Consider the following 27,599-nt stretch of genomic DNA (forward strand, 5'->3'; position numbering starts at 1 on the left):
GACTGAACAATGAAAGCATTGGAGTAGAAGTATGAGGATCTCTACATAAAGGTGTACAGCTAGGAGGACCTCTTGGCAGGAGATGCGTGTGGACCTCCTATGGTCTGTGCAGTGCTAGGCATAGGATGGCACAATATGGTACGATTGATAAACTTGTCAGTACTCACTGGAATTTGGAGGGCACCAAAGAAACTAATGGCAGATGTGGCATGTTTCCCGGTAGTGGAGTCCTTCTGTACAATGACAACATGATGTGTGGGGTAGACAGGAGACGGTCCAAGCATGTTCTGGGTCTCCCAAGTCTGAAATAACAGAAAGGATTCTCAGCTACTTCTGCTGGCCCTTTATCTAATCCCATCACCTCCTTACAGGGACATCTCCAAGATGTGTCACATAAAAGAATAAGTATTGTGTGTGACATCACTGCCTGATCCCCCATGTGTGTGTGACATCACTGCCCGATCCCCCGTGTGTGTGACATCACTGCCTGATCCCCCATGTGTGTGTGACATCACTGCCTGATCCCCCATGTGTGTGTGTGACATCACTGCCTTATCCCCATGTGTGTGTGACATCACTGCCCGATCCCCCATGTGTGTGTGTGTGACATCACTGCCCGATCCCCGTGTGTGTGTGTGTTATCACTGCCCGATTCCCCATGTGTGTGTGTGACATCACTGCCCGATCCCCATGTGTGTGTGTGTGTTATCACTGCCCGATCCCCCATGTGTGTGTGTGTGTGACATCACTGCCTGGTCCCCCGTGTGTGTGACATCACTGCCTGATCCCCTGTGTGTGACATCACTGCCTGATCCCGCCATGTGTGTGACATCACTGCCAAAAAACAACTTACCTTCTCTGACTCTTGGGCCTTTAAGATTTGATTCTGAATCTTGAAGCCATTACATGACAAACTAGGAGGTCCCTAGGAAGAAAAAAACAAAAGACAAGTGTTGCCGCAACTGTTGATGTGTTCATACATGTGTATGTACGTTGTGCATGTATTTGTGTTGGTCTGACCATCACTTAGATGGTGCTAAAAGTAGAAACACTGAAAGGGGTGGGAGTGCCCAGGAACCCTGGAGGAATAGCAGATGAAAGGAATGGTAAGAAAGATTGAAAGGATACGATGATAGTAGCAGTGAGGGGCACACTGGAGGAAGATCAGGATGATGGGAGTGATGGGCACACTGGAGGAGGAAGATCAGGATGATGGGAGTGATGGGAACACTGGAGGAAGATCAGGATGATGGGAGTGATGGGAACACTGGAGGAGAAAGATCAGGATGATGGGAGTGATGAGAACACTGGAGGAGAAAGATCAGGATGATGGGAGTGATGAGAACACTGGAGGAGAAAGATCAGGATGATGGGAGTGATGGGCACACTGGAGGAAGATCAGGATGATGGGAGTGATGGGCACACTGGAGGAAGATCAGGATGATGGGAGTGATGGGCACACTGGAGGAAGATCAGGATGATGGGAGTGATGGGCACACTGGAGGAAGATCAGGATGATGGGAGTGATGGGCACACTGGAGGAAGATCAGGATGATGGGAGTGATGGGAACACTGGAGGAGAAAGGTCAGGATGATGGGAGTGATGGGAACACTGGAGGAGAAAGATCAGGGTGATGGGAGTGATGGGAACACTGGAGGAGTAGGATCAGGATGATGGAAGTGATGGGCACACTGGAGGAGAAAGATCAGGATGATGGGAGTGATGGGCACACTGGAGGAAGATCAGGATGATGGGCACACTGGAGGAAGATCAGGATGATGGGCACACTGGAGGAAGATCAGGATGATGGGCACACTGGAGGAAGATCAGGATGATGGGCACACTGGAGGAAGATCAGGATGATGGGAGTAATGGGAACACTGGAGGAGAAATGTCAGGATGATGGGAGTGATGGGCACACTAGAGGAAGATCGGGATGATGGGAACACTGGAGGAAGATCAGGATGATGGGAGTGATGGGCACACTGGAGGAAGATCAGGATGATGGGAGTGATGGGCACACTGGAGGAAGATCAGGATGATGGGAGTGATGGGCACACTGGAGGAAGATCAGGATGATGGGAGTGATGGGCACAGTGGAAGAAGAATAGGAACATTGAAGAAAGGATTGTAGATAAGTTGATTGGTTTCCCCCTAAGTTGGCCCTAGTCTGCAATATATACACTACACAATATATACATAGACATATGACTGGTAGGATTAGAGTGTGAGCTCATCTGAGGACAGTCAGTGACATGACTATGTACTAAAAGCCCCAACCACATACTCCAGGGAAAGGTGTGAAGAATTCTCTGCCTTCTTCACAAACAAGGTGTCTACCATCCGTGCCAGCATTACACCAACATCATCAATTGACCACTGGACGTTGCATATGCCTACTACCGTACCACCATGGCAAGTCTTTGACACTCTGAGTGTAGAAGATTTTGGAATTCTCATTCAAAGTCTCCGCCCCACTACCTGCGACCTGGATCCTGGCCCAACGGGATCCTTAATGCAGTGCCCAGAGCTGATCAGACCAGCACTTCACAAAATCACTCAGTGCTCCTTGCAAAGTGGACTTTTCCCAGAAGAACTAAAGAAAGCAATCATAAAACCCCTCCTGAAGAAACCATCACTAGATCCTGATTCTGTAACCAACTACAGACCTGTGGCGAACTTACCATTCCTATCAAAAGTTATTGAGAAAGCAGACGCCAACCAGCTAGAAGCCAGGCTTACAGATAACAACATCTTTGATACTTTTCAGTCAGGATTCAGGAAAAGGCACAGCACTGAAACAGCATTAGTCCGAGTAATGAATGATCTACTCACTGCAAGGGACAAGGGTGATTGCTCAATTCTGATTCTTCTTGACTTGTCAGCAGCATTTGATACTGTGGATCATGAAATACTAATCCAGCGACTGAAGAATTACTGTGGCCTAAGGGGTACTGTTCTTAGCTGGTTTCAGACCTTCCTATCTGGCAGGACACAGCAAGTATGTCTGGGCACACACTACTCTAATCCAGTGCCACTTGCCTATGGAGTTCCACAGGGTTCTGTACTATCACCATTACTCTTTGCAGTCTACATGCTCCCACTGGGCAAAATAATCCAGAACTATGGCCTAGGATACCATTGTTATGCAGATGACACACAACTGTATCTGTCCTTCAAGCCTGGCACCCAAGACCCATCAGCATCCATAAATGCGTGTCTAGTGGATTTACAAAATTGGATGAACACCAGCTGGCTGAGGCTGAACTCTGACAAAACAGAGGTGTTGGTGGTAGGTGGTCCACACATGATGGATAAAGTTCAAAACGCTCACCACCTCAAACTAGCAATTGGGGGAGATACTGTACAGTATAAAGACTCTGTGCGAAACCTTGGGGTGATCCTGGATGGAAATCTAAAACTCAGACAGCAGGTATCAGCTGTCGTCAAGTCTTCCTTCTTCCATCTAAGAAATATAGCGAAAATCAAACACCTTATCCCAGCTGAAGACCTACCTGCCCTGGTTCATGCATTTGTATCCTCCCGCCTAGACTACTGCAACGCCCTGTTCATCGGATCTACAGAAAAGGTTCTGCGCCCCCTACAGCTAGTACAGAATGCTGCAGCCAGACTCCTAGCCAATGCCCCCCGCAGCTCACACATCACCCCAGTACTGCAATGCCCCCCGCAGCTCACACATCACCCCAGTACTGCAATGTCCCCCGCAGCTCACACATCACCCCAGTACTGCAAACTCTTCACTGGTTGCCAGTAAAATGGAGAATCAATTTTAAGATCTGCCTGCTGACATTCAAGGCTCTACACCACATGGGACCCAAATACTTAGCGGATCTATTGGAACTTTATGCCCCTCCACGCACCCTCCGCTCTGCCAACAAGATGAAGCTGGTTATTCCCAGGATACACTTAACATTTGGTGCTCGGGCCTTTTCCTATGCAGCCCCTACTCTATGGAACTCACTTCCACAATCAGTACGAGAGGATCCTTCTCTGGACAGCTTTAAAAAAAGGCTAAAAACTCACCTCTTTTCCCTAGCCTTCGAGACTGCATAATGCAGGGGCACAGCGCTTTGAGTCCCCAGGGAGAAAAGCGCTATATAAATATTATTGTTATTGTTGTTACTCTGTAATGTGCTGCAGAAGATGTCAGTGCTATATAAATACATAATAACTATAATATGGTAGGACATTAGACTATGACTATGGTAGGATTAGAGTGTGAGCTCCTCTGGGGACAGTCAGTGACATGACTATGTACTCAGTAAAGTGCTGCAGAAGATGTCAGTGCTATATAAATACATAATAATAATATGGTAGGACATTAGACTATGACTATGGTAGGATTAGAGTGTGAGCTCCTCTGAGGACAGTCAGTGACATGCCTATGTACTCTGTAATGTGCTGCAGGAGATGTCAGTGCTATATAAATACATAATAATAATATGGTAGGACATTAGACTATGACTATGGTAGGATTAGAGTGTGAGCTCCTCTGAGGACAGTCAGTGACATGACTATGTACTCTGTAATGTGCTGCAGAAGATGTCAGTGCTATATAAATACATAATAATAATATGGTAGGACACTATACTATGACAGGATTAGATTGTGAGCTCCTCTGAGGACAGTCAGTGACAAGACTATGGATGGTGCTCGATTCCCTAGATTTACAACGGTGTGGGGGGGACAGAGAAAAGCTCCTTCTCCAGAAAGAGGCACGATGGATCAGTTATCTTGATGTGATGTTCCCAAGAGGGATGAATGAGCATATGCAGTGGAAATGTTTCATATAATATCTTTGTATTATTGTTTTATATAACATTTGTGCATAGCTGTTTTATAGCATTATGGTAGCATTTTTTCAGCATTTTTTCAGCATTTTTTCAGCTGTTTTATGGCATTATGGCAGCACTTTCACAGCAGTTACTTAGCATTTTTGCAGAGCATTTATATAGCATCTTTGCACAGCTGTTTATAGCAGTATGGTAGCATTTTTTCAGCATTTTTCCAGTATTTTTTCAGCTGCGTTATGGCATTATGGCAGCAGTTTTTTAGCATGTTGTATAGCATTTTTGCACAGCTGTTTATAGCAGTATGGTAGCAATTTTTTCAGTATTTTTTCAGTATTTTTAGCTGCTTTATGGCAGCATGGCAGCATTTTTTCAGCAGTTATTTAGCATTTTGCAGAGCAATTATATAGCATTTTTGCACAGCTATTCACAGCAGTATGGTAGCATTTTTTCAGTATATTTTTTTAGCATTTTTTTCAGCTGCTTTATGGCATTATGGCAGCATTTTTACTGCAGTTATTTAGTATTTTGCTGAGCATTTATATAGCATTTTTGCACGGCTGTTTCATAGCAGTATGTTAGCATCTTTTCAGCATTTTGCCAGCATTTTTTCAGCTGCTTTATGATATTATGGCAGTATTTTTACAGCAGTTATTTAGCATTTTGCAGAGCATTTATACAGCATTTTTGCACAGCTGTTTAGCAGTATGGTAGCATTTTTTCAGCATTTTTTTAGCATCTTTCCAGCATTTTTTTAGCTGCTTTATGGCATTATGGCAGCATTTTCACAGCGGTTATTTAGCATTTCGCAGAGCATGCATATAGCATTATTGCACAGCGGTTTATAGCAGTATGGCAGCATTTTTTTCAGCATTTTTTCGGCTGCTCTATGGCATTATGGTAGCATTTCTATAGTAGTTAATTAGCATTTTGCAGAGCATTTATAGTAACTGTGATTTTTGCTGTGCCGTTTAAGGTGCTTTTTATTGCCATTTTTCAATTAGGCCAGGCAACGTTAGCGGTGCAATGTATTATGGAATCTAGTGGTAGTGACTACAGTTACAACCTTTGCCTTTCTTTTTTAGGTCGGAGTTTACGGGTAGCCCTAGTGGAGTGCCCTGGGATTACGGTCAGTTAAATTGTTTATTAGATGGGGTAGCCATATTTTGGAGTTCCCCTAATGTGGTATTGTGTTTAGAAGTATAGGGAGTATGCTAATTTGTAACAATGTTAATCTTTGATCGATTTCTCTATCAGAGAAGTTGTAAATGTAGATAGAATGTAATTGTGACAGCTAGGTGTGGCCAGTGTCTAGTTAAGATCACCACGCCCCGGAGCTAAGGGGTGTGGTTTTGAATTCGTATAAATGTGTGGACTGCATTTGGTTTCATTTTACACCTGATGAAGAACCGTGATGGTTCGTAACATGTAGTGTTGCTCCATCAATATATGCTTTAAATAGCAAGCCTTTTGTGTGCCGCCTCTTCACTGTTTGCATGATTCTACCCTCAGGTGGGTGACCTGAGTGAGGCGTAGCACCGGCAGTTCAAGGATTAATTTTCCTGAAGGGGTTCCAGGACCGTGGCCAAGTTCACAGTGTGTAGTGACAAGACTATGTACTCTGTAATGTGCTGCAGAAGATGTCACTGCTATATAAATACATAATAATAATAATATTATGGTAGGACATGAGACTATGGCTATGGTAAGATCAGATTGTGAGCTCCTCTGAGGACAGTCACTGACATGAGTGTGTATTCTGTAATGTGCTGCAGAAGAGGTCAGTGCTATATAAATACGATTTATAAGGGATTTATAAAAAAAAAAAAAAAAAACAAATAAATACAAAAACAAACAAACATGGCAGCAATGATCAGAGCCCACCAACAGAAATCTCTGTTGGTGGGCAAGAAATGGGGGGGGGGGGTTAATTACTTGTGTGCTAAGTTGTACGGTCCTGCAGCAAGCCCTTAAAGCTGCAGTGGCCTGAATTGTAAAAACTAGCCTGGTCACTAGGGGGTGTAAGCCTGTGGTCCTGAAATGGTTAATGTGCAAGTGTGGAGCTGAGACAAGAGAAATACAATTACCAGAAGAGGAGGATCGGAGTTTATATCCCGGGGATCTGGGGACAAAGACCAAAAACATCATTGCAAGTTATGAGGAAACGATTGGTGATTGTATTATTATTAGGACAATATATTATTATACTTACGTTCTATGAGGAACAGGAAACATACAATGCCCATTACTGCAATGATTATGCCAGGTACAACGAAGGACATCCCCCAACATGTCGACACCCAGAATCCAGCAATCAGAGAGCCCAAAATATTTCCAACAGATGTGTGCGAATTCCAAACGCCCATGATGAGACCTCGCCTGGCAAGAAAGTGACAACATGAGTTCCATAGCCAGAGGGGAGGAGGGACAACGGCAGTCCTATAGCCAGAGGGGAGGAGGGACAACGGCAGTCCTATAGCCAGAGGGGAGGAGGGACAACGGCAGTCCTATAGCCAGAGGGGAGGAGGGACAACGGCAGTCCTATAGCCAGAGGGGAGGAGGGACAACGGCAGTCCTATAGCCAGAGGGGAGGAGGGACAACGGCAGTCCTATAGCCAGAGGGGAGGAGGGACAACGGCAGTCCTATAGCCAGAGGGGAGGAGGGACAACGGCAGTCCTAACGCCAGAGGGGAGGAGGGACAACGGCAGTCCTATAGCCAGAGGGGAAGAGGGACAACGGCAGTCCTATAGCCAGAGGGGAGGAGGGACAACGGCAGTCCTATAGCCAGAGGGGAGGAGGGACAACGGCAGTCCTATAGCCAGAGGGGAGGAGGGACAACGGCAGTCCTATAGCCAGAGGGGAGGAGGGACAACGGCAGTCCTATAGCCAGAGGGGAGGAGGAACAATGGCAGTCCTAACGCCAGAGGGGAGGAGGGACAACGGCAGTCCTATAGCCAGAGGGGAAGAGGGACAACGGCAGTCCTATAGCCAGAGGGGAAGAGAGACAACGGCAGTCCTATAGCCAGAGGGGAGGAGGGACAACGGCAGTCCTATAGCCAGAGGGGAGGAGGGACAACCAGTCACATACCCAGAGGGGAGGAGGGACAACGCCAATCGAGGAGGAGGAGGAGGAGGGGGGGGTGAGAGTGAGTGAGAGAGTGAGAGTGAGTGAGAGAGTGAGAGTGAGTGAGAGTGAGTGAGAGTGAGTGAGTGAGTGAGAGTGAGTGAGAGTGAGTGAGAGTGAGTGAGAGTGAGTGAGTGTGAGTGAGTGAGTGAGAGTGTGTGAGAGTGAGTGAGAGTGAGAGAGTGTGAGAGTGTGAGAGTGTGAGAGAGTGAGAGAGTGAGAGTGTGAGAGTGTGAGAGTGTGAGAGAGTGAGAGAGTGAGAGAGAGTGAGTGAGTGAGTGAGTGAGTGAGTGAGTGAGTGAGTGAGTGAGTGAGTGAGTGAGTGAGTGAGTGAGTGAGTGAGAGAGAGAGAGAGAGAGAGAGAGAGAGAGAGAGCTATTACATGGAACCAATAAAAATTTACTTTGGATGTGCCAGCTCTTTTTTCTGTTGAATATAGTAGGGCTGCTCATAGTTACATACAGTAAATGGCCAACATTCCAATGCAGAAATTTCCACGGTTCACCTACCTTCCTTTGCCAAACCAGTTTCCAATGCAGGTCACCACACTCGGCCATCCTGTGGTCTGCACCAATCCATTCAACACCTGAGAACACAGGAGAGCAAGGGTCACCTACCTTAGCAATAGTTCAAATAAAAATATCCTACGGGTGACAGGAACTGGACCTCTCATTCTGAAGATTCAGGGACCATAAAAACCTGGGGAACCTCAATGACCGCAACACCTAGGTCTGCAAAGTTCCAATACTTGCTATGTGGCAACATCTATTGCCTCCATTACCGGGATCTGTGGGCCACCAGGAACTCTAGCCCCGGGGTCTGTGGGCCACCAGGAACTCTAGCCCCGGGGTCTGTGGGCCACCAGGAACTCTAGTACTGGGATCCTAGAACCTCCGGAGTCTCCTGTACTGGCATCTGAGGACCTCTGGAGGGATCTAGAGCCATGTGAGGCTTATAACATTCAGCAGCAGAGGACTTCTTACAACCAGGACTCTGAAGCTCTCCTGACAAGCAACATACCTGAATGACAATATAATAGGTAAGGTTGTGGATGTCATAGAAGTATCCCAGTCCAAAGAGAACCGTGAAGAAGCCGCTGGCCAGCATTCCGCAGGACAAGTAATAGCGGAGCGGAAGACGTTCACCAATCATTCCACTAATGGAAAGAAGAAGAGAAGTATGAGCAGCGACTAGAGATGGTCGGGAAGGTGCTAAGAATTACAGTTTGCATGAAAATGTTATGCTAATTGTATGCATATTGAAATTGGACAAGTCAATTGTCAGGGAGTGCATTTAATTGGCACAATTCAATGCTACATACTGTACAATTTGCAATACATGTGTATGCATGGAGGACTTCTCAGCTCATTGACCATCTGTAATGATAACTCATGGAAGGGGAGACACCTGGGCAGAGGTTCCTGCCAGCGATTATGCGTGTGTGTGGTGTGTGTGTTTGCTGGGGGTGTGTGTGGTTGGTGTGTGGTTGGTGTGTGGTTGGTGTGTGGGGTGGGTGTGTGGTGGGTGTGTGGTGGGTGTGTGGTGGGTGTGTGGTTGGTGTGTGGTTGGTGTGTGTGGTTGGTGTGTGTGGTTGGTGTGTGTGGTTGGTGTGTGTGGTTGGTGTGTGTGGTTGGTGTGTGTGGTTGGTGTGTGTGGTTGGTGTGTGTGGTTGGTGTGTGTGGTTGGTGTGTGTGGTTGGTGTGTGTGGTTGGTGTGTGTGGTTGGTGTGTGTGGTGTGTGTGGTCGGTGTGTGGTCGGTGTGTGGTCGGTGTGTGTGGTCGGTGTGTGTGGTCGGTGTGTGTGGTCGGTGTGTGTGGTCGGTGTGTGTGGTCGGTGTGTGTGGTCGGTGTGTGTGGTCGGTGTGTGTGGTCGGTGTGTGTGGTCGGTGTGTGTGGTCGGTGTGCGTGGTCGGTGTGCGTGGTTGGTGTGTGTGGTTGGTGTGTGTGGTCGGTGTGTGTGGTCGGTGTGTGGTTGGTGTGTGGTTGGTGGTTGGTGTGTGTGGTTGGTGTGTGGGGGTGGTTGGTGTGTGGTGTGTGTGTGGTTGGTGTGTGTGTGTGGTTGGTGTGTGGGGGTGGTTGGTGTGTGGGGGTGGTTGGTGTGTGGGGGTGGTTGGTGTGTGGGGGTGGTTGGTGTGTGGGGGTGGTTGGTGTGTGGTATCTGTGGTTGGTGTGTGGTATCTGTGGTTGGTGTGTGGGGTGGGTGTGTGGGGTGGGTGTGTGGTGTGTGGTTGGTGTGTGGGGTGGGTGTGTGGTATCTGTGGTGGGTGTGTGGGGTTGGTGTGTGTGGTTGGTGTGTGGTGTGTGTGGTTGGTGTGTGGTGTGTGTGATTGGTGTGTGGTGTGTGTGATTGGTGTGTGGTGTGTGTGGTTGGTGTGTGGGGGCGTGGGTGTGTGGTATCTGTGGTTGGTGTGTGTGTGTGGTTGGTGTGTGTGTGTGTGTGTGTGGGGTTGGTGTGTGTGTGTGTGTGGGGTTGGTGTGTGTGTGTGTGTGGGGTTGGTGTGTGTGTGTGTGTGTGGGGTTGGTGTGTGTGTGTGTGTGTGGGGTTGGTGTGTGTGTGTGGTGTGTGTGTGGTTGGTGTGTGTGTGGTTGGTGTGTGTGTGGTTGGTGTGTGTGTGGTTGGTGTGTGTGTGGTTGGTGTGTGTGTGGTTGGTGTGTGTGTGGTTGGTGTGTGTGTGTTTGGTGTGTGTGTGTGTGTGTGTGTGTGTGTTTGGTGTGTGTGTGTGTGTTTGGTGTGTGTGTGTGTGTTTGGTGTGTGTGTTTGGTGTGTGTGTGTGTGTGTGTGTGTGTGTGTGTGTGTGTGTTTGGTGTGTGTGTGTGTGTGTGTGTGTGTGTTTGGTGTGTGTCTGTGTGTGTGTTTGGTGTGTGTGTGTTTGGTGTGTGTGTGTGTGTGTTTGGTGTGTGTGTGTGTGTGTTTGGTGTGTGTGTGTGTGTGTGTTTGGTGTGTGTGTGTGTGTGTGTTTGGTGTGTGTGTGTGGTTGGTGTGTGTGTGTGTTTGGTTGGTGTGTGTGTGTGTGTGTGTGTGGTTGGTGTGTGTGTGTGTGTGTGTGTGGTTGGTGTGTGTGTGTGTGTGGTTGGTGTGTGTGTGTGTGTGTGTGTGTGTGTGTGGTTGGTGTGTGTGTGTGGTGTGTGTGTGGTTGGTGTGTGTGTGTGTGGTGTGTGTGTGGTTGGTGTGTGTGTGTGGTGTGTGTGTGGTTGGTGTGTGTGTGGTTGGTGTGTGTGTGTGTGGTTGGTGTGTGTGTGTGTGTGTGTGTGTGTGGTTGGTGTGTGTGTGTGTGTGGTTGGTGTGTGTGTGTGTGTGGTTGGTGTGTGTGTGTGTGTGGTTGGTGTGTGGTTGGTGGGGGTGTGTGTGGTTGGTGGGGGTGTGTGTGGTTGGTGGGGGTGTGTGTGGTTGGTGTGGGTGTGTGTGGTTGGTGTGGGTGTGTGTGGTTGGTGTGGGTGTGTGTGGTTGGTGTGGGTGTGTGTGGTTGGTGTGGGTGTGTGTGGTTGGTGTGGGTGTGTGTGTGGTTGGTGTGGGTGTGGGTGTGGGTGTGGTTGGTGTGGGTGTGTGTGTGGTTGGTGTGTGTGTGTGGTTGGTGTGTGTGTGTGGTTGGTGTGTGTGTGTGGTTGGTGTGTGTGTGTGGTTGGTGTGTGTGTGTGTGTGTGTGTGTGTGTGTGTGTGTGTGTGTGTGCAGGGCAGTGATGGCTAACCTTGGAACACCAGCTGTGACAAAACTACAAATCCCATCATGCCTCTGCCACCCCGAGTTATGCTTAGAGCTGTCAGAGTATTGCAATGCCTGTTGGGACTTGTAGTTCCACCACAGCTGGAGTGCCAAGGTTAGCCATCGTGTGTGTGTCAACGTAATTCCTCCCTCCCTCTCCATGGGCCCCCCTCCTGCTAGGGAGCATGGAGACACCTGATCCGGTGTCTCCATGCTCCCCAGCAGCCGACCACTCTACTTCCTGCACCCATTCAGAGATCGGGCGGGCAGTAAGTGGTGGTCTGCAGAGGAGCGTGCAGACATCGGATCATAAGCTGCACTGCTGCGCCCTCACACTCTAATCCTACCATAGTCATAGTCTAATGTCCTACCATATTATTATTATGTATTTATATAGCACTGACATCTTCTGCAGCACATTACAGAGTACATAGTCATGTCACTGACTGTCCTCAGAGGAGCTCACACTCTAATCCTACCATAGTCATAGTCTAATGTCCTACCATATTATTATTATGTATTTATATAGCACTGACATCTTCTGCAGCACATTACAGAGTACATAGTCATGTCACTGACTGTCCTTAGAGGAGCTCACACTCTAATCCTACCATAGTCATACTGTAATGTCCTACCATATTATTATGTATTTATATAGCACTGACATCTTCTGCAGCACATTACAGAGTACATAATCATGTCACTGACTGTCCTTAGAGGAGCTCACAATCTAATCCTACCATAGTCATAGGCTAATGTCCTATCATATTATTATTATGTATTATATAGCACTGATATCTTCTGCAGCACATTACAGAGTACATAGTCATGTCACTGACTGTCCTCAGAGGAGCTCACAATCTAATCCTTCCATAGTCATAGTCTAATGTCCTACCATATCATTATTATGTATTTATATAGCACTGACATCTTCTGCAGCACATTACACAATAACAATAACAATAATATTTATATAGCGCTTTTCTCCCTGGGGACTCAAAGCGCTGTGACCCTGCATTATGCAGTCTCAAAGGCTAGGGAAAAGAGGTGAGTTTTTAGCCTTTTTTTTAAAGCTGTCCAGAGAAGGAGCCTCTCGTACTGATTGTGGAAGTGAGTTCCATAGAGTAGGGGCTGCATAGGAAAAGGCCCGAGCACCAAATGTTAAGTGTATCCTGGGAATAACCAGCTTCATCTTGTTGGCAGAGCGGAGGGTGCGTGGAGGGGCATAAAGTTCCCATAGATCCGCTATGTATTTGGGTCCCATGTGGTGTAGAGCCTTGAATGTCAGCAGACAGATAGTCATGTCACTGACTGTCCTCAGAGGAGCTCACAATCTAATCCTACCATAGTCATAGTCTAATGTCCTACCATATTATTATTATGTATTTATATAGCACTGACACCTTCTGCAGCACATTACAGAGTACATAGCCATGTCACTGACTGTCCTCAGAGGAGCTCACAATCTAATCCTACCATAGTCATAGTCTAATGTCCTACCATATTATTATTATGTATTTATATAGCACTGACATCTTCTGCAGCACATTACACTCATACCTCCCAACTTTTTGAGAAGAGAAAAAATGGACACTTAAGCCACACCCCTGGCCACGCCCTCACCACGCCTCTAGTCACGCATACCATAAAGATTTCATAAGAAACATATGTTTTATAATTCAAACCGCACTGGACCTTTCTATCCTGGTTCATTTTCCTTCATAGTAACATTTTAAAATTAGTAATATATCAATGTAAAGGTTGGGAATAAAGTTTAGAGTCAAACACATGTTTAGTAGAGAAATATATATATTTACATAGAACGAGGGACAAAGTCCTGAAAGAGGGACAAATGAGGGTGAAAGAGGGACAGGGCTCCCAAAAAGGGACTGTCCCTTCGAAAAAGGGACAGTTGGGAGCTATGTTACACTGTACATAGTCATGTCACTGACTGTCCTCAGAGGAGCTCACACTCTAATCCTACCATAGTGATAGTGTAATGTCCTACCATATTATTATTATGTATTTATATAGCACTGACATATTCTGCAGCACATTACACAGTACATAGTCATGTCACTGACTGACCTCAGAGGATCTCACATTCTAATCCTACCATAGTCATAGCCTAATGTCCTTCCATATTATTATTATGTATTTATATAGCACTGACATCCTCTGCAGCACATTACACAGTACATAGTCATGTTACTGACTGACCTCAGAGGGGCGCACAATTTAATCCTACCATAGTCATAGTATAGTGTTCTACCATATTATTGTTATTACGTATTTATTTAGCACTGACATCCTCTGCAGCACATTACAAAGTACATAGTCATGTCACTAACTGTCCTCAGAGGAGCTCACAATCTAATCCTACCATAGTCATAGTGTAATGTCCTACCATATTATTATTATGTATGTATATAGCACTGGCATCCTCTGCAGCACATTACAGAGTAGATGGTCATGTCACTGACTGTCCTCAGAGGAGCTCACACTCTAATCCTACCATAGTCATAGTCTAATGTCCTACCATATTATTATTATGTATTTATATAGCAGTGACATCTTCTGCAGCACATTACAGAGTACATAGTCATGTCACTGGCTGTTCTCAAAGGAGCTCACAATCTCATCCTACCATAGTCATAGTCTATTGTCCTACCATATTATTATTATTATTATGTATTTATATAGCACTGACATCTCCTGCAGCACATTACAGAGTACATAGTCATGTCACTGACTGTCCTCAGGGGAGCTCACACTCTAATCCTACCATAGTCATAGTGTAATGTCCTACCATATTATTATTATGTATTTATATAGCAGTGACATCTTCTGCAGCACATTACAGAGTATATAGTCATGTCACTGACTGTCCTCAGGGGAGCTCACACTCTAATCCTACCATAGTCATAGTCTAATGTCCTACCATATTATTATTATGTATTTATATAGCAGTGACATCTTCTGCAGCACATTACAGAGTATATAGTCATGTCACTGACTGTCCTCAGGGGAGCTCACACTCTAATCCTACCATAGTCATAGTCTAATGTCCTACCATATTATTATTATGTATTTATATAGCACTGACATCTTCTGCAGCACATTACAGAGTACATAGTCATGTCACTGACTGTCCTCAGAGGAGCTCACACTCCAATCCTACCATAGTCATAGTCTAATGTCCTACCACATTATTATGTATTTATATAGCACTGACATCTTCTGCAGCACATTACAGAGTGCATAGTCATGTCACTGACTGTCCTCAGAGGAGCTCACACTCTAATCCTACCATAGTCATAGTGTAATGTCCTATCATATTATTATTATGTATTTATATAGCACTGACATCTTCTGCAGCACATTACAGAGTACATAGTCATGTCACTGACTGTCCTCAGAGGAGCTCACACTCTAATCCTACCATAGTCATAGTGTAATGTCCTACCATATTATTATTATGTATTTATATAGCACTGACATCTTCTGCAGCACATTACAGAGTACATAGTCATGTCACTGACTGTCCTCAGAGGAGCTCACACTCTAATCCTACCATAGTCATAGTGTAATGTCCTACCATATTATTATTATGTATTTATACAGCACTGACATCTTCTGCAGCACATTACAGAGTACATAGTCATGTCACTGACTGTCCTCAGAGGAGCTCACACTCTAATCCTACCATAGTCATAGTCTAATGTCCTACCATATTATTATTATGTATTTATATAGCAGTGACATCTTCTGCAGCACATTACAGAGTATATAGTCATGTCACTGACTGTCCTCAGGGGAGCTCACACTCTAATCCTACCATAGTCATAGTCTAATGTCCTACCATATTATTATTATGTATTTATATAGCAGTGACATCTTCTGCAGCACATTACAGAGTATATAGTCATGTCACTGACTGTCCTCAGGGGAGCTCACACTCTAATCCTACCATAGTCATAGTCTAATGTCCTACCATATTATTATTATTATTATTATGTATTTATATAGCACTGACATCTTCTGCAGCACATTACAGAGTACATAGTCATGTCACTGACTGTCCTCAGAGGAGCTCACACTCTAATCCTACCATAGTCATAGCCTAATGTCCTACCATATTATTATTATGTATTTATATAGCACTGACATCTTCTGCAGCACATTACAGAGTACATAGTCATGTCACTGACTGTCCTCAGAGGAGCTCACACTCTAATCCTACCATAGTCATAGTCTAATGTCCTACCATATTATTATTATGTATTTATATAGCACTGACATCTTCTGCAGCACTGTACATAGTCATGTCACTGACTGTCCTCAGAGGAGCTCACACTCCAATCCTACCATAGTCATAGTCTAATGTCCTACCATATTATTATGTATTTATATAGCACTGACATCTTCTGCAGCACATTACAGAGTGCATAGTCATGTCACTGACTGTCCTCAGAGGAGCTCACACTCTAATCCTACCATAGTCATAGTGTAATGTCCTACCATATTATTATTATGTATTTATATAGCAGTGACATCCTCTGCAGCACATTACAGAGTACATAGTCATGTCACTGACTGTCCTCAGAGGAGCTCACACTCTAATCCTACCATAGTCATAGTGTAATGTCCTACCATATTATTATTATGTATTTATATAGCAGTGACATCTTCTGCAGCACATTACAGAGTATATAGTCATGTCACTGACTGTCCTCAGGGGAGCTCACACTCTAATCCTACCATAGTCATAGTCTAATGTCCTACCATATTATTATTATTATTATTATGTATTTATATAGCACTGACATCTTCTGCAGCACATTACAGAGTACATAGTCATGTCACTGGCTGTTCTCAAAGGAGCTCACAATCTCATCCTACCATAGTCATAGTCTATTGTCCTACCATATTATTATTATTATTATGTATTTATATAGCACTGACATCTCCTGCAGCACATTACAGAGTACATAGTCATGTCACTGACTGTCCTCAGGGGAGCTCACACTCTAATCCTACCATAGTCATAGTGTAATGTCCTACCATATTATTATTATGTATTTATATAGCAGTGACATCTTCTGCAGCACATTACAGAGTATATAGTCATGTCACTGACTGTCCTCAGGGGAGCTCACACTCTAATCCTACCATAGTCATAGTCTATTGTCCTACCATATTATTATTATGTAGTTATAAAGCACTGACATCTTCTGCAGCACTGTACAGATTATATAGTCATGTCACTGACTGTCCTCAGGGGAGCTCACACTCTAATCCTACCATAGTCATAGTCTAATGTCCTACCATATTATTATTATGTATTTATATAGCACTGACATCTTCTGCAGCACATTACAGAGTACATAGTCATGTCACTGACTGTCCTCAGAGGAGCTCACACTCCAATCCTACCATAGTCATAGTCTAATGTCCTACCATATTATTATGTATTTATATAGCACTGACATCTTCTGCAGCACATTACAGAGTGCATAGTCATGTCACTGACTGTCCTCAGAGGAGCTCACACTCTAATCCTACCATAGTCATAGTGTAATGTCCTACCATATTATTATTATGTATTTATATAGCACTGACATCTTCTGCAGCACATTACAGAGTACATAGTCATGTCACTGACTGTCCTCAGAGGAGCTCACACTCTAATCCTACCATAGTCATAGTGTAATGTCCTACCATATTATTATTATGTATTTATATAGCACTGACATCTTCTGCAGCACATTACAGAGTACATAGTCATGTCACTGACTGTCCTCAGAGGAGCTCACACTCTAATCCTACCATAGTCATAGTGTAATGTCCTACCATATTATTATTATGTATTTATACAGCACTGACATCTTCTGCAGCACATTACAGAGTACATAGTCATGTCACTGACTGTCCTCAGAGGAGCTCACACTCTAATCCTACCATAGTCATAGTCTAATGTCCTACCATATTATTATTATGTATTTATATAGCAGTGACATCTTCTGCAGCACATTACAGAGTATATAGTCATGTCACTGACTGTCCTCAGGGGAGCTCACACTCTAATCCTACCATAGTCATAGTCTAATGTCCTACCATATTATTATTATTATTATTATGTATTTATATAGCACTGACATCTTCTGCAGCACATTACAGAGTACATAGTCATGTCACTGGCTGTTCTCAAAGGAGCTCACAATCTCATCCTACCATAGTCATAGTCTATTGTCCTACCATATTATTATTATGTAGTTATATAGCACTGACATCTTCTGCAGCACTGTACAGATTATATAGTCATGTCACTGACTGTCCTCAGGGGAGCTCACACTCTAATCCTACCATAGTCATAGTCTAATGTCCTACCATATTATTATTATGTATTTATATAGCAGTGACATCTTCTGCAGCACATTACAGAGTATATAGTCATGTCACTGACTGTCCTCAGGGGAGCTCACACTCTAATCCTACCATAGTCATAGTCTAATGTCCTACCATATTATTATTATTATTATTATGTATTTATATAGCACTGACATCTTCTGCAGCACATTACAGAGTACATAGTCATGTCACTGACTGTCCTCAGAGGAGCTCACACTCTAATCCTACCATAGTCATAGCCTAATGTCCTACCATATTATTATTATGTATTTATATAGCACTGACATCTTCTGCAGCACATTACAGAGTACATAGTCATGTCACTGACTGTCCTCAGAGGAGCTCACACTCTAATCCTACCATAGTCATAGTCTAATGTCCTACCATATTATTATTATGTATTTATATAGCACTGACATCTTCTGCAGCACTGTACATAGTCATGTCACTGACTGTCCTCAGAGGAGCTCACACTCCAATCCTACCATAGTCATAGTCTAATGTCCTACCATATTATTATGTATTTATATAGCACTGACATCTTCTGCAGCACATTACAGAGTGCATAGTCATGTCACTGACTGTCCTCAGAGGAGCTCACACTCTAATCCTACCATAGTCATAGTGTAATGTCCTACCATATTATTATTATGTATTTATATAGCAGTGACATCCTCTGCAGCACATTACAGAGTACATAGTCATGTCACTGACTGTCCTCAGAGGAGCTCACACTCTAATCCTACCATAGTCATAGTGTAATGTCCTACCATATTATTATTATGTATTTATATAGCAGTGACATCTTCTGCAGCACATTACAGAGTATATAGTCATGTCACTGACTGTCCTCAGGGGAGCTCACACTCTAATCCTACCATAGTCATAGTCTAATGTCCTACCATATTATTATTATTATTATTATGTATTTATATAGCACTGACATCTTCTGCAGCACATTACAGAGTACATAGTCATGTCACTGGCTGTTCTCAAAGGAGCTCACAATCTCATCCTACCATAGTCATAGTCTATTGTCCTACCATATTATTATTATTATTATGTATTTATATAGCACTGACATCTCCTGCAGCACATTACAGAGTACATAGTCATGTCACTGACTGTCCTCAGGGGAGCTCACACTCTAATCCTACCATAGTCATAGTGTAATGTCCTACCATATTATTATTATGTATTTATATAGCAGTGACATCTTCTGCAGCACATTACAGAGTATATAGTCATGTCACTGACTGTCCTCAGGGGAGCTCACACTCTAATCCTACCATAGTCATAGTCTATTGTCCTACCATATTATTATTATGTAGTTATAAAGCACTGACATCTTCTGCAGCACTGTACAGATTATATAGTCATGTCACTGACTGTCCTCAGGGGAGCTCACACTCTAATCCTACCATAGTCATAGTCTAATGTCCTACCATATTATTATTATGTATTTATATAGCAGTGACATCTTCTGCAGCACATTACAGAGTATATAGTCATGTCACTGACTGTCCTCAGGGGAGCTCACACTCTAATCCTACCATAGTCATAGTCTAATGTCCTACCATATTATTATTATGTATTTATATAGCACTGACATCTTCTGCAGCACATTACAGAGTACATAGTCATGTCACTGACTGTCCTCAGAAGAGCTCACACTCTAATCCTACCATAGTCATAGTCTAATGTCCTACCATATTATTATTATGTATTTATATAGCACTGACATCTTCTGCAGCACTGTACATAGTCATGTCACTGACTGTCCTCAGAGGAGCTCACACTCCAATCCTACCATAGTCATAGTCTAATGTCCTACCATATTATTATGTATTTATATAGCACTGACATCTTCTGCAGCACATTACAGAGTGCATAGTCATGTCACTGACTGTCCTCAGAGGAGCTCACACTCTAATCCTACCATAGTCATAGTGTAATGTCCTACCATATTATTATTATGTATTTATATAGCACTGACATCTTCTGCAGCACATTACAGAGTACATAGTCATGTCACTGACTGTCCTCAGAGGAGCTCACACTCTAATCCTACCATAGTCATAGTGTAATGTCCTACCATATTATTATTATGTATTTATATAGCACTGACATCTTCTGCAGCACAGTACAGAGTACATAGTCATGTCACTGACTGTCCTCAGAGGAGCTCACACTCTAATCCTACCATAGTCATAGTGTAATGTCCTACCATATTATTATTATGTATTTATACAGCACTGACATCTTCTGCAGCACATTACAGAGTACATAGTCATGTCACTGACTGTCCTCAGAGGAGCTCACACTCTAATCCTACCATAGTCATAGTCTAATGTCCTACCATATTATTATTATGTATTTATATAGCAGTGACATCTTCTGCAGCACATTACAGAGTATATAGTCATGTCACTGACTGTCCTCAGGGGAGCTCACACTCTAATCCTACCATAGTCATAGTCTAATGTCCTACCATATTATTATTATTATTATTATGTATTTATATAGCACTGACATCTTCTGCAGCACATTACAGAGTACATAGTCATGTCACTGGCTGTTCTCAAAGGAGCTCACAATCTCATCCTACCATAGTCATAGTCTATTGTCCTACCATATTATTATTATTATTATGTATTTATATAGCACTGACATCTCCTGCAGCACATTACAGAGTACATAGTCATGTCACTGACTGTCCTCAGGGGAGCTCACACTCTAATCCTACCATAGTCATAGTGTAATGTCCTACCATATTATTATTATGTATTTATATAGCAGTGACATCTTCTGCAGCACATTACAGAGTATATAGTCATGTCACTGACTGTCCTCAGGGGAGCTCACACTCTAATCCTACCATAGTCATAGTCTATTGTCCTACCATATTATTATTATGTAGTTATATAGCACTGACATCTTCTGCAGCACTGTACAGATTATATAGTCATGTCACTGACTGTCCTCAGGGGAGCTCACACTCTAATCCTACCATAGTCATAGTCTAATGTCCTACCATATTATTATTATGTATTTATATAGCAGTGACATCTTCTGCAGCACATTACAGAGTATATAGTCATGTCACTGACTGTCCTCAGGGGAGCTCACACTCTAATCCTACCATAGTCATAGTCTAATGTCCTACCATATTATTATTATTATTATTATGTATTTATATAGCACTGACATCTTCTGCAGCACATTACAGAGTACATAGTCATGTCACTGACTGTCCTCAGAGGAGCTCACACTCTAATCCTACCATAGTCATAGCCTAATGTCCTACCATATTATTATTATGTATTTATATAGCACTGACATCTTCTGCAGCACATTACAGAGTACATAGTCATGTCACTGACTGTCCTCAGAGGAGCTCACACTCTAATCCTACCATAGTCATAGTCTAATGTCCTACCATATTACTATTATGTATTTATATAGCACTGACATCTTCTGCAGCACTGTACATAGTCATGTCACTGACTGTCCTCAGAGGAGCTCACACTCCAATCCTACCATAGTCATAGTCTAATGTCCTACCATATTATTATGTATTTATATAGCACTGACATCTTCTGCAGCACATTACAGAGTGCATAGTCATGTCACTGACTGTCCTCAGAGGAGCTCACACTCTAATCCTACCATAGTCATAGTGTAATGTCCTACCATATTATTATTATGTATTTATATAGCAGTGACATCCTCTGCAGCACATTACAGAGTACATAGTCATGTCACTGACTGTCCTCAGAGGAGCTCACACTCTAATCCTACCATAGTCATAGTGTAATGTCCTACCATATTATTATTATTATGTATTTATATAGCAGTGACATCTTCTGCAGCACATTACAGAGTACATAGTCATGTCACTGACTGTCCTCAGAGGAGCTCACACTCTAATCCTACCATAGTCATAGTGTAATGTCCTACCATATTATTATTATGTATTTATATAGCACTGACATCTTCTACAGCACATTACAGAGTACATAGTCATGTCACTGACTGTCCTCAGAGGAGCTCACAATCTAATCCTACCATAGTCATAGTGTAATGTCCTACCATATTATTATTATGTATTTATATAGCACTGACATCTCCTGCAGCACATTACAGAGTACATAGTCATGTCACTGACTGTCCTCAGAGGAGCTCACAATCTAATCCTACCATAGTCAGTGTAATGTCCTACCATATTATTATTATGTATTTATATAGCACTGACATCTTCTGCAGCACATTACAGAGTACATAGTCATGTCACTGACTGTCCTCAGAGGAGCTCACACTCCAATCCTACCATAGTCATAGTCTAATGTCCTACCATATTATTATGTATTTATATAGCACTGACATCTTCTGCAGCACATTACAGAGTGCATAGTCATGTCACTGACTGTCCTCAGAGGAGCTCACACTCTAATCCTACCATAGTCATAGTGTAATGTCCTACCATATTATTATTATGTATTTATATAGCACTGACATCTTCTGCAGCACATTACAGAGTACATAGTCATGTCACTGACTGTCCTCAGAGGAGCTCACACTCTAATCCTACCATAGTCATAGTGTAATGTCCTACCATATTATTATTATGTATTTATATAGCACTGACATCTTCTGCAGCACATTACAGAGTACATAGTCATGTCACTGACTGTCCTCAGAGGAGCTCACACTCTAATCCTACCATAGTCATAGTGTAATGTCCTACCATATTATTATTATGTATTTATATAGCACTGACATCTTCTGCAGCACATTACAGAGTACATAGTCATGTCACTGACTGTCCTCAGAGGAGCTCACACTCTAATCCTACCATAGTCATAGTGTAATGTCCTACCATATTATTATTATGTATTTATATAGCACTGACATCTTCTGCAGCACATTACAGAGTACATAGTCATGTCACTGACTGTCCTCAGAGGAGCTCACACTCTAATCCTACCATAGTCATAGTGTAATGTCCTACCATATTATTATTATGTATTTATACAGCACTGACATCTTCTGCAGCACATTACAGAGTACATAGTCATGTCACTGACTGTCCTCAGAGGAGCTCACACTCTAATCCTACCATAGTCATAGTCTAATGTCCTACCATATTATTATTATGTATTTATATAGCAGTGACATCTTCTGCAGCACATTACAGAGTATATAGTCATGTCACTGACTGTCCTCAGGGGAGCTCACACTCTAATCCTACCATAGTCATAGTCTAATGTCCTACCATATTATTATTATTATTATTATGTATTTATATAGCACTGACATCTTCTGCAGCACATTACAGAGTACATAGTCATGTCACTGGCTGTTCTCAAAGGAGCTCACAATCTCATCCTACCATAGTCATAGTCTATTGTCCTACCATATTATTATTATTATTATGTATTTATATAGCACTGACATCTCCTGCAGCACATTACAGAGTACATAGTCATGTCACTGACTGTCCTCAGGGGAGCTCACACTCTAATCCTACCATAGTCATAGTGTAATGTCCTACCATATTATTATTATGTATTTATATAGCAGTGACATCTTCTGCAGCACATTACAGAGTATATAGTCATGTCACTGACTGTCCTCAGGGGAGCTCACACTCTAATCCTACCATAGTCATAGTCTATTGTCCTACCATATTATTATTATGTAGTTATATAGCACTGACATCTTCTGCAGCACTGTACAGATTATATAGTCATGTCACTGACTGTCCTCAGGGGAGCTCACACTCTAATCCTACCATAGTCATAGTCTAATGTCCTACCATATTATTATTATGTATTTATATAGCAGTGACATCTTCTGCAGCACATTACAGAGTATATAGTCATGTCACTGACTGTCCTCAGGGGAGCTCACACTCTAATCCTACCATAGTCATAGTCTAATGTCCTACCATATTATTATTATTATTATTATGTATTTATATAGCACTGACATCTTCTGCAGCACATTACAGAGTACATAGTCATGTCACTGGCTGTTCTCAAAGGAGCTCACAATCTCATCCTACCATAGTCATAGTCTATTGTCCTACCATATTATTATTATTATTATGTATTTATATAGCACTGACATCTCCTGCAGCACATTACAGAGTACATAGTCATGTCACTGACTGTCCTCAGGGGAGCTCACACTCTAATCCTACCATAGTCATAGTGTAATGTCCTACCATATTATTATTATGTATTTATATAGCAGTGACATCTTCTGCAGCACATTACAGAGTATATAGTCATGTCACTGACTGTCCTCAGGGGAGCTCACACTCTAATCCTACCATAGTCATAGTCTATTGTCCTACCATATTATTATTATGTAGTTATATAGCACTGACATCTTCTGCAGCACTGTACAGATTATATAGTCATGTCACTGACTGTCCTCAGGGGAGCTCACACTCTAATCCTACCATAGTCATAGTCTAATGTCCTACCATATTATTATTATGTATTTATATAGCAGTGACATCTTCTGCAGCACATTACAGAGTATATAGTCATGTCACTGACTGTCCTCAGGGGAGCTCACACTCTAATCCTACCATAGTCATAGTCTAATGTCCTACCATATTATTATTATTATTATTATGTATTTATATAGCACTGACATCTTCTGCAGCACATTACAGAGTACATAGTCATGTCACTGACTGTCCTCAGAGGAGCTCACACTCTAATCCTACCATAGTCATAGCCTAATGTCCTACCATATTATTATTATGTATTTATATAGCACTGACATCTTCTGCAGCACATTACAGAGTACATAGTCATGTCACTGACTGTCCTCAGAGGAGCTCACACTCTAATCCTACCATAGTCATAGTCTAATGTCCTACCATATTACTATTATGTATTTATATAGCACTGACATCTTCTGCAGCACTGTACATAGTCATGTCACTGACTGTCCTCAGAGGAGCTCACACTCCAATCCTACCATAGTCATAGTCTAATGTCCTACCATATTATTATGTATTTATATAGCACTGACATCTTCTGCAGCACATTACAGAGTGCATAGTCATGTCACTGACTGTCCTCAGAGGAGCTCACACTCTAATCCTACCATAGTCATAGTGTAATGTCCTACCATATTATTATTATGTATTTATATAGCAGTGACATCCTCTGCAGCACATTACAGAGTACATAGTCATGTCACTGACTGTCCTCAGAGGAGCTCACACTCTAATCCTACCATAGTCATAGTGTAATGTCCTACCATATTATTATTATGTATTTATATAGCACTGACATCTCCTGCAGCACATTACAGAGTACATAGTCATGTCACTGACTGTCCTCAGAGGAGCTCACAATCTAATCCTACCATAGTCAGTGTAATGTCCTACCATATTATTATTATGTATTTATATAGCACTGACATCTTCTGCAGCACATTACAGAGTACATAGTCATGTCACTGACTGTCCTCAGAGGAGCTCACACTCTAATCCTACCATAGTCATAGTGTAATGTCCTACCATATTATTATTATGTATTTATATAGCACTGACATCTTCTGCAGCACAGTACAGAGTACATAGTCATGTCACTGACTGTCCTCAGAGGAGCTCACAGTCTAATCCTACCATAGTCATAGTGTAATGTCCTACCATATTATTATTATGTATTTATATAGCACTGACATCTTCTGCAGCACATTACAGAGTACATAGTCATGTCACTAACTGTCCTCAGAGGAGCTCACACTCTAATCCTACCATAGTCATAGTGTAATGTCCTACCATATTATTATTATGTATTTATATAGCACTGACATCCTCTGCAGCACTGTACACAGTACATAGGTATAGAAGCTGCAAATCATGGGCTGCGTAGGCCCCAAGCTGACATTTTTCTGGTTGGCTCACAGTGCGCCAGTCTGGTCCTGTATATAACTAACTTGATGTATTTATAGAATTTATATTTGTCCTTTTGTCTGAAAATTGTAATATATTAAAAGTTACAATTTATATTGATGAAACCATTTACACCTAAAAATCCAAATGTTATTTGGCTGTTGCTATATGAATGTTGTTTTGTATGATCATTGGCAGCAAACAGCAGCCACAATTCTACAGACAGCAGAACAGGCTTCAGATTCATGTGTGATTGATCTGCTTCACTCAGAATTCTTCTGCCATTACTGTATGTGCTTGCTGGAAGCAGTGTGTCCTTTACACTGCACTCAATACCTCCATGATCTGCTGTGTTACCAATGGCTGGCACAGTGGAAGGGCGTGTCCTTACTGCAGTACTCACCCATGATGATCTGTCCTTGCCCGAGACACGCCCACAGCACTACCCACCCATTAGTATCTGTCCTTGCCTGAGACACGCCCACAGCACTACCCACCCATGAGGATCTGTCCTTCAGTGAGACACGCCCACAGCACTACCCACAGTCCTTCAGTGAGACACGCCCACAGCACTACCCACCCATGAGGAACAGTCCTTCAGTGAGACACGCCCACAGCACTACCCACCCATGAGGATCTGTCCTTGCCTGAGACACGCCCACAGCACTACCCACCCATGAGGAACAGTCCTTCAGTGAGACACGCCCACAGCACTACCCACCCATGAGGAACAGTCCTTCAGTGAGACATGCCCTCAGCACTACCCACCTATGAGGATCTGTGCTTGCCCGAGACACATGCCCACAGCACTACCCACCCATGAGGATCTGTCCTTACCTGAGAAACATGCCCACAACACTATCCACCCATGAAGATCTGTCCTTCAGTGAGACACACGCCCACAGCACTACCCACCCACGAGGATCTGTGCTTGCCCAAGAAGCACACCCACAGCACTACCCACCCATGAGGATCTGTCCTTACCTGAGAAACATGCCCACAGCATACGCACAGAGGAAGGAATAGTCCAGGGCACCCAGCAACTGTTTATAATTCTTCTTATCTGAGGAGAGATGGGGCCAGGGTAAGTATTTAGCCAGATATTTTATAACAGTAGTCATACAGGAAGTGACATCAGTTTACCGAAGGGAGCCCAGCCACACCGGGAGGCGTTCTGCAGCGGATCATCGTGGGATTGCTTCAGAAGGACAAATTCTTTGTAGCTGTGCAGCTCAATCTCATGTGGTTCTGAACAATGCTTGTGCAGCTCACCCTGAGAACATAAATCATACAGGTATACTATTGCCTGATTTTTAGCTACAGTAGCAACAGGAAACTTCCCATTTTAGATAAGGTAAGGACACTATGACCAGAAGGTAATTGAATCCTCCCTCTCTTTGAAGAGTTTACACAGTGATGTAAGCCTGTTACCTAGGTGATGATTGCTGTGGGAGGGACAGTAAGCTGTAAAATAAGCAGTAAACAAACACTGAGCTGGGTGTAGAAAAAAAAAGGGGGGGGGGGGCAGAAGTGATGTCACTCTTCACATCACAGAGGAACAGTAAAGATGGAAAGTAGCAGAAATACTTCATCTTTTCACATTTCTCTTAAGTCTGACAGTGAACAC

At 43.0% G+C, this 27,599-nt stretch overlaps 1 protein-coding gene across 1 annotated transcript in view; it reads right to left on the bottom strand.

The window, feature by feature from the left end:
• Window positions 1-27,599, bottom strand: part of SLC37A1 (solute carrier family 37 member 1) — a 134,762-nt gene that overhangs the window by 65,486 nt on the left and 41,677 nt on the right. Inside the window, exons 4-11 of the mRNA XM_068271052.1 lie at window positions 27,116-27,245; window positions 26,957-27,035; window positions 8,958-9,093; window positions 8,447-8,523; window positions 7,025-7,191; window positions 6,900-6,934; window positions 854-925; window positions 168-302 (exon numbers count right to left, since the gene is read on the bottom strand). Of these exons, the coding sequence (XP_068127153.1) occupies window positions 168-302; window positions 854-925; window positions 6,900-6,934; window positions 7,025-7,191; window positions 8,447-8,523; window positions 8,958-9,093; window positions 26,957-27,035; window positions 27,116-27,245 (831 nt within the window). The remainder of the gene's footprint in view (window positions 1-167; window positions 303-853; window positions 926-6,899; window positions 6,935-7,024; window positions 7,192-8,446; window positions 8,524-8,957; window positions 9,094-26,956; window positions 27,036-27,115; window positions 27,246-27,599) is intronic.

The sequence above is a fragment of the Hyperolius riggenbachi genome, chromosome 2, assembly GCF_040937935.1.
Source record: "Hyperolius riggenbachi isolate aHypRig1 chromosome 2, aHypRig1.pri, whole genome shotgun sequence".
Classification (NCBI taxonomy): Eukaryota; Metazoa; Chordata; class Amphibia; order Anura; family Hyperoliidae; genus Hyperolius; species Hyperolius riggenbachi.